Source organism: Embiotoca jacksoni, unplaced genomic scaffold, assembly GCF_022577435.1.
Source record: "Embiotoca jacksoni isolate LCO1_2020_lvr unplaced genomic scaffold, fEmbJac1.0.p SCAF_26, whole genome shotgun sequence".
Lineage (NCBI taxonomy): Eukaryota > Metazoa > Chordata > Actinopteri > Embiotocidae > Embiotoca > Embiotoca jacksoni.
The window spans coordinates 6,910,507-6,919,655 of NW_027185377.1; the positions used below are offsets into that span (position 1 = coordinate 6,910,507).

Below are 9,149 nucleotides of genomic sequence, written 5' to 3' on the forward strand. Positions count from 1 at the left end.
CTGGCATACAATATAACACACAACATGACATTAAAATAGGAGTGCTTTGCAATCATGTATTTTTAATCCACCTGGTCTATGGGTACAGAAGTTGAGACGCACATTGTTCTTTTCACCACTAGGTGGAGTGCTCACCCTTTTGTTGTGACTACATCAGTAACTACTAAAACCTCAAATTGGCCCCTAAAACGGCAACATCTAATGGAGGTTTTAGGCCAGCACCCCGCTGTTCAGCCCCGCATAGTTTATTATATGGTTTATGTGTCCGAAGTTTGTTTTAAACAGAGAGTCAGTGAAGGGCCGTGGCAGTGCGCCTCCTGCCTGAAGCTCCGCTCCTTTGGACCAAAGTTGTGGTTCAGTGAGTCGCAACTGTTGAATAGACTTGTCATTCAGCTCGCCGGGCAGCCTGACCTGCAGCCTCCTCAAACATGATTCCATCTGATCGACTGGGTTTACTCAGTGAAACTAGTCCGGCTACATCTCTTGGATTGGATTGTTATCTATCTCACACAAGTGAGGTGGTTTTGGGGAAGTAATGGAATTACTTTCTCTCCGGAGTCGCTCTTTGACGACGGCTGACTTCACGGATGAAAAGCAGGACGCCTTCAGACACCGCAGCTCATCATAATGGTGGGTATGGTGAGTGGACAATCTGTTCCTTTACATATTTAAATGATACTAAACAGATAACTAGAACCAAACTTACAACATAACAAGGCAAGATTGTTAAACTTTAATGAATTAAAAAAAAAAAACGTAATTAAAACTTTAGTAATACCAGCAGAACAAAGCCACTACAAATAAATCACTTGTGACTTTTCCTTAAGGGTCTTTTTTTGTAATCAAGAAGGCATGATTTCAGTTCGTCTTTGAGACCTTTACATACAGCACATGATCTCAGAGACCTAACCTTATTAGAAGACTCACATTTTCCTCCACAGTTTTTGTGTTTTACAGTGAATTCAAATCACTGCTCTGGAATTATAATACATGTATGCCTTTTTGGCTTGTAAATGTGCTGCATGACCTCTACATCCAACTGTCCAAGTGCAAAATCATTACACTCAAACAATGTGATCAACAATCATGAATCTCCCCTACAATTGAACTTGTTGCATACCATACACCCTAAGCAACAGTGAAGTTGCTTAGGGTATACATTCTTGGAGAAGTGAGGTGTCTCCTCTTACCTTTCCCCTGGCTTACCCTTATCCTTAACCAGTTATGGCTGCTTCCACCAGTAGTGGAAAGTAAGTAAGTATATTTACTCAATACTTTACTTAAGTAAAATTTGAAATAGAATGTTGAGCATTTCATGGAAGGAAATAACATACTTATTTGACAGGTTTACTTTTAAGATGAAAATTTGACACAATGGATAATATGACAAGCTTTTAAAATACAACACATTATTAAATATTAAACCAATGGTTTCAATCTTTTTGGCCTCTGATGACTTACAAAAAGCATTTTAACAGCTGCCCCAAATACTGATTTTCACTCTGAACTAACAATGTTCAAATGATCCAATATCTCCCTGAAAATCAACTGATTTGAGAAAAAGTCCAAACATGACCCATTTTATCTGATGTCCCTGGTTCAAACTAGGGACACCAAACTCCAACAGCTGCAACAGAAACATGCTGCTTACAATAAAATATCAGTCACAGGGACAAAATTAGTATCTTGAATTCAATAGTTTAACTATATTTTGCTTCTAATATCTACAGGACTCGCAAGGGAGTATTTTCTCACTGCTGAATTAGTAATTTTACTTAAGTAAAGAATCTGAATACTTCTTCCACCACTGGCCTCTCCCATACCGCGACTGACAGCATACTAAATGAACAGTTTATTATCCAATGTTTCTAGCCCGACCTCATTAATTAGTAGCAATTGGTGACAACTTAAAATCAAGACCTGGGCTGTGTTTGGACTTGCCCACTATACCTGTACGAGACTGTAGTGGACAATCCGAACACAGCACTGGACTCATTAAACTGTTGGTAAGCATAGCAACAGTAACTCTGGCTGAAACCGACAAAAATCCAACTTTCCTAACAAATAGATGATGATTGACCACAGCCCACCTTAATTTCCTTGTAAGTGGCCAAGGTACACACCTCCGAAATGCCCAGATATTAATACTTTATGCAAGTAAATACAGAAACGGTTTAGAGATCATATAACCAGATGTGAATGTCTGTGTTTGGCTAATCCTCTGAATAACAAACTATAAGTATTTTAATGAGCCACTCTGACCAATTATCTAGTTTCATTGACAGCAAATCTTCTTTTATACATTGTTTATGTGGTTTCCTCGGCAAAATCTTAATTTGAAAAGTCCCAAGTTACTGCAGTTACCAAATAAATAGAGTGGAGTAAAATTTAGTTTACAGTACTTAACAATAATGTTCCTTTGGTGTTTATAGAACTTCCTACAATGACTTACTACACCCAGAAATATTATGAAGATGGATGCCATCATTGATGAAAATTTTAAAAAAAATCTTGTATTTTCTAGTCTGTTTCTCATATATATAAGACACACATTATCATTGTTTTGTAATCATCACACTGTATTGCAAAGAGTAAATAAAAATAAAAAAAAATCCTTTATCTACTATACATCTACTACTACTACATCTATACCATGATGTACACTTGCAATATAGTCTCCAGCAGAACGGGTTTATGTGGCTGATGTTTAATTTGTCTTCACATAAGATTTACATTAAATAAGAGGCAGCTATTAAAAGCATTTATAACGAGATGATAAATGGTGCAGTGGCGGTTTTGTTATGAGCAGATGATCAAATGTGTCATATGCCTCAGTGGTTTGTGAATATTCAAGAATGTCAGCTCATGTGTTTCTTTCTTCTTTTTTTTTACTTTACACAGCAGATGCAGTAAGCTGAGATAATTGGTGTACATCTAATTTACCATATAAATGACAAAACATCAGACTACTTATTTTCCTGATGAATTGTTGATGTAGAATATTTATTGTTTATTTGATATCATATATGTGAAGAACTACACACTCAAAAATACAGTGTTCTAAAGAGAGTGCTTTAAATCTTTGTCAATAACCATCCACTCATGTCTTATTCATTTGGCCACATTTTTTTTGGGATGTTTGTCATAATTTGTTCAGGTACATTTAAAAAGACAGCCCAGACACACATATGATGTACTATGACTGTACATGCGCTCAGATCTGGTGTTGGTTTACTCAGACAAACTGTGACTGTATTTGCTCAATGGAAAACGACCACTGTGCGTGTGTGGTGTGTGGTAATTTCCTTTGGTGTAGTCAACATCTGACCAGTTCTACATGACTTGTAACATCCAGGAGCTTAGTCACTGACCCTGTGACGTGTGCATGACCTGTGAGTTTATGTTCTGCATCTCAACCCAGAAGGGGGGTTTAGAGTCACTCCTGTGTAAAGAGACCTTTGTGGCTGTGGCATGCGGCAGGGTGGTGCAAGACAGAGCTGACTTTTCCCCTCAGTGAAAACGTGCTTCAGTAGACAGGCTGTTCACCTTTTCATTACACGGCGTTCCACGTCAACAGGGCTCTATTGGAGCTGTAAACTTCCCGTTCCCACTCAGAGAATTTCACAGGCAGTGTCCAACCATTCCCTGTGTTTAGACTGCAGTCATTTGGACCGACTTCTGTGCTCAAAACTGGCCCAGGACAGAGGTCGCAACAGGACGTGAAACCCGGACCTCCAGATGTCGTACAGAGAAACTTTAAAGCTCACCAGAATTCAGAAAAAACGTGGTGACATATCGGGACTTTCCCACACAGTCTGGTGTGTTTAGTGTTAAACATAGTTGAATGCAGTTAAGTGAAAAGGTTGGTCTGTTGCTTGTGGCTGTGCCGATTAATAGCAGCAGCTTGATGATGCTCTGCACATTTCCTCAGGTTGGAGGCTGTCTCATTTACTCTGGCTGTGTTATTGACCCATTCAGAGGCAGACAAGGTAGGCAGGATTATGCTAAAATCAGAAGATTAGTCAGGGATCTGATTCAAGCTGCCATTATCTTAAAAGTGAACTAATATTAATCTTTCAGGAATGTGCAAGCTATTCACAAATAGGCACCATTAAACCCACCCTTATCTTGCTATGACTACCCACTGCCTGTCCTCTACAGACTTCTACAAGTAATGACCTCCAAGCTCACCTCACTATAATTTATGGCTATGTGACAAAAAGGCTTTCCCCTTCAATGTTATCACTGCACTGTTACACCTCTTAGCTTTCGGACATGTGTCACTCGCACGCACAAAAGCTACCAGCAGCTCTGGCCACTGAGGGCCTCTGTTCAAGATATCCTGTCAGAGTTGACATGGAGGAGCAGCTGGTAGTTGGGGCATCAGGCTGCTGTTACCTATAATTTGTGGGAGGTAAAGGATAAATCACTCCAAGCCAGTAAACTCTTTTAAGTTTTTTTGGCAAGTAGCTTTGCAGTTGTGGAATTCCTGTTTAATGGACAAAATTGCGCTTCATTGCAGTCTATCTTTCATATTTTATTGTGCCCTCACAGTTGTTTTTTTGCTCATTTTCTAAAGTAGCTTCAACAAACTAACTTATAAACACAGTTTATCTACGTGCACCAGCCCACAGTCTTGCATGGTGGGTGGGCATGTTCCTAAAATGCACCGGTGCACTTAAAGATAACAAGGACTTCCTCTTGGCAAAGACTGGCTTAGATTCCAGGGTAAAACACTCAGCTATTTTCTATTCTTATCTTCCTAAAATAGGATAATTTTTCCTCTTAGTAAATGCCTCCATCTTATTTTTGCAGAATATAATACAGAAATGCTTTGTACACTTTACTAACCGAGGAGGGAGTCTTAAGAAAGAGAAGAGGCTTTGTGCGATCACTTCTATGACGGGGCACTTTTACATTTCCAACACTCATGTCAGCTTCCCCATTTTCATGAGTTGTTAAAACAAATAACAAAAAGTCTTCTAACAGAAACAATTGAGACAAAACAGCTGCTCGTAGCTGTCCTCCGATGTGTAAAATGTGTAACTGACAGGTTGATGTTCATTTCATTTACAGGATGAAACATTGCCTACAGCGGGGAATACAAATAACTGGAAGGCTCTTTAAGAAGGCAACTGGAGGCGTGCGAGATTGGCAGAACCTATTAAGAAGCAGTCTGTAAGAACATATCCTGGCACAGCTACATCCAAGAATGAGGATCAAATACACAATATCCATCGTCTTTTTTGTGGCACTTGTTATCATCGAGAAAGAAAACAACATTATCTCAAGGTAAGTCCATTTCAGTCATCATTGGAACAGCTTTTGTGACTTCCAGCAGTTTTCTTTTCTTTTTCGAGCCTTAAACTGATATTAAAACTCCTTGAGCAACCAAAATTGCTGCAGGTGTTGAGTTTAACCAACAAGGCTATGTTTCCTCTCACACTTTCAGGGTGTCAGATAAGCTTGCCTTAAAGCAGACCCCCCAGACTCCTCTACAGCCCAGTGGCTTCTCCCACATGCTGCTGAAACACAATGGTTCCTTCCCTTCACACAAGATGGACTTCATGTTGATGAAGCGGCGCCTGGAGAACTACAGCGAGCACCAAGAGGTGATGACGAGGGGCAGGAAACACATTCTCCTGTTGGCCACCACCAGGACAGGCTCCTCGTTTGTGGGCGAGTTTTTCAACCAGCAGGGCGACAACATGTTTTACCTATTCGAGCCACTGTGGCACGTGGAGAAGATGTTGACTCTGGATACCGGAGGCACCAATGCGACAGCGGCAGCTAAGGCGTACCGGGATGTGCTCCAGCAGCTCTTATTGTGCGACTTCTCCCTGCTGGAAAGCTTCATCGACCCTCTCCCTGTGGACCACATCACCACAGCCCTCTTCCGCAGGGAGTCCAGCAGCTCCCTGTGTGAGGAGTCTGTCTGCAGCCCCTTTATCAAAGGGGTTTTTGAAAGATATCACTGCAGGAGCAGACGCTGTGGGCCCCTGAACCTGACCATGGCGTCTGAGTCCTGCCTCCAGAAGGAGCACAGAGCCATCAAGTCAGTGAGGGTACGCCAGCTCGAGACTCTCCGTCCTCTGGCTGAGGACCCACGCCTCGACGTCAAATTCATTCAGCTGGTTCGAGATCCTCGAGCTGTACTGGCCTCACGCATGGTGGCCTTTGCAGCCAAATACAAGAACTGGAAAGAGTGGTCCATGGGCGGTGATGTGCCCATCGATGATGACGAGGTGAGGAAGCTGAAAGGGAACTGCGACAACATCAGGATGTCTGCCGAGGTCGGCCTCAGACAGCCGCCGTGGCTGCGCCGGCGTTACATGCTGGTGCGGTACGAGGACATCGCTCGGTTCCCCATGAGGAAGGCGACGGAGATGTACAGGTTTACTGGAATCCCCTTCACTCCACAAGTGAAATCCTGGATCCTGAAGAACACGCAGGCTTCTAAGGAGACCAGTGGTGTGTACTCTACGCAGAAAAACTCCTCCGAACAAGTCGAGAAATGGAGGTTCAGTCTGCCGTTCAAGATAGCACAAGTTGTACAGAGAGTTTGTGGACCAACACTGAAGCTTTTTGGGTACAAATTTGTGAGCAGCGAAGAGATGCTCACAGATAAGTCTGTTAGTCTAATTGAGGATAAAGTGTTCAACGTTTTATAGACTTTAACGGTCATGAACTCTAAACCCTGATGCAGGAAAAATCAACCTTTTAAAAACTCCACATTGAATTATATTTATTAGGATCTTTTATCCTGATACAGAGCTATATTTTTTTCTGATAGCGTGATATTTAAAGTTTTTTTTACTATTTAAAATAGTTTAATGAAGAAAATGGATTGTGGAGCAGAAAGCTTCTAAGTGTTGAAGCAAAAGTGTTTGGAATTATAATGTAACTTTACATATGGGAATAGCATGGGGAAAACAAGAACTTGTTGCACTTCACACTATTTTCTCTGTCCAACATAAACAGTGCTGTTGGCTCATCCTGCAAGCCCGTCCCATATTTAATTCCTTTGCTAATATAGGAACATCCAAAGGGAGATAGCTGTGGGTTTGTGAACAATAATGAGCTGTTTAAAACACTTCCAGGAAGCTCCATTAGTTGTTTTCGTCCAGTCACTCCTGAGTTAGCAACAAAAGCTGCTTTTGTACCAAAGAAATGTGGCCAAAAAAAGAGGAACTGCTTTGTATAGCAATACTCATGGCCTTCAGAGGAAATAGCTGTCTTGCCAGGGAATTTCTTTTTCTTGAGATTTAGTGATAATGTCCCATGCTAATTTATTTATTTCTTCACTTTGCTAAAAGGTCATTATGACTCCAAGTCTGAATGTGCTCCACAGGTTCTTTGCCCCTCTGCAGGTTTTTATTTTGTATTTTTTATGCACACCTATATTGTTGTTTGTTGTACATGCATGTTTGCAATTTGGCCAAGCGTTGTTTGAAGTTGTCTTCAGGACTGTAAGGACCCATCACGTAAAACATGTTTACACTGCTACTGTATGCTAACATTCCAACTGCAGCTGGTTTGCAGGATTGTGCAAAATTTGGTGGCAGGTCAAAGTCCGTTGACACAAGTCTCTTGGCTGGTGATAATCAGAGAACCTGATACTCTGGCCTGCCAGACCATTTGCTGATGTTGAGTCTGTTCTTTTTGAATTTTGTTTGTTGCAATAAACCATTTTTTGCACTGACTGTAGAATATTTCATTTTTGAGGAGGGTACACTTTTGACACGACTATATCGCATCCATTACAAAAAAAAAATAAAAAAAAAAAATCATTGAATTGTCTCAATTTAGTTTACAAATCATTGAATGTAATAGTTTTACATTCAGCTGACAATAGCATATTGAGCATGAGCATAGCCCATTTTGTCAACCAGGCAATAGCTAAACAATAATAATGTCACAAGAAGCAAATGTGGCAGATCAATGTGAGAGAAATACAGGTGGCTTAAAATAAACTAAACACCTGTTAATACAATTCAAGGAAACAGTTCTCCTGCATGAATCATACTTCATTCAGTTTTAGAGTGGGTTTGCTTGTACAAACAGGCTGTATACCAATGTAGAAAACTAAATTTGCAAAGAGGAAACATGAGCACAAGAAGACTCGCTCACTCCGAAATATCCTTCAGAAAATATTTGCTTTGCTTGAGTTCCAAAAATGACAACATTTAAACTGATTCCTCCCTGACACCTTCAAAGTCTGAACACTGAAGAGTCTGGACTTTGATACAGTGGTGCTTTGTCCACCATCGTCATTTGGTCATAAAACAAATTATTTAACTATCTGAAATTTTCACCTGATGTGGGCACTACATGAAAAGTTAAAGCCATTATTTATCCTGAGGGGGACATAAAGGTGTGTATTAAAAGGTGATAGTTTCATGGTAAAGCCATAAGTTAAGGGACCAAAGGCAGTAGGATCATGCATGGTACAGATATCCATGGGAAGCAAGGTTTACCAAAGATACCAAACTTGATAACAAGCTATACAATTGTTATGGAGACATTTTACTTAAAAGAAAACATCATGGAGGAGCTAAAGGAAAATACAGTCAGTAGGATTTCTCCTCAAGTCAGAGCAGTTCTATAATTTGTGCTCCTATTGTCTGATCCATTAACAGTTCAACTTCTCATAAAAGGTTATAGATAGGAAGAAAAAAAAAAAGGCCTACTGTACAACAAATATGCAAATCGAAAGAAAACAGAAATGGAAAGAAAAAAAATCTGTCAATCAAATATTCACTGTTAATTACATAGTTTCAGTTGCGAAACACAACCGTTCTCTGATTTCCTCTCTATTTTTGTGTCTTTGTTGTCCGATCTAACCCAATGTTTAAGCGTTCGACACAAATACGGGTTTGTCACTCAGGAGGCCATGAAGGAAGGAAACTGCCGAGGCAGCTGACTCGACTTCCAGTGTGTTTACCACTGCGGCCGGCTATTTAAGTCTCCCAACCTAGTAATTACCAACTTTACATATCATGTGGTCCAAGTCATTTTGGTCCACCTGACCCCACCCGCTTCCAGAAATGCAGAGAGGCAGTCGTTAACGCAGTCTTTCTCTCTTTCTAACTTTATTCTCTTTTCACACAAAATAGTGACTTTGTTGTCTTCAAATTTGTCCATCCATG

General features: G+C 40.5%; 1 protein-coding gene across 2 annotated transcripts; it reads left to right on the forward strand.

Annotated features, from left to right (window-relative positions):
* The first annotated feature begins 466 nt into the window (after positions 1-466).
* Positions 467-7,703, forward strand: chst3b (carbohydrate (chondroitin 6) sulfotransferase 3b). Of its 2 annotated transcripts, none has more exons than XM_069159825.1 (3): positions 467-639; positions 5,077-5,292; positions 5,453-7,703. In XM_069159825.1, exons 2-3 carry the CDS (start codon positions 5,213-5,215, stop codon positions 6,669-6,671), a joined length of 1,299 nt encoding a protein of 432 aa, XP_069015926.1. In that variant the 5' UTR covers positions 467-639; positions 5,077-5,212; the 3' UTR covers positions 6,672-7,703. The 2 variants fall into 2 exon arrangements, with proteins under 2 accessions (XP_069015926.1, XP_069015925.1); XM_069159824.1 differs by having other exon boundaries at positions 467-630.
* Positions 7,704-9,149: the final 1,446 nt, after the last annotated feature.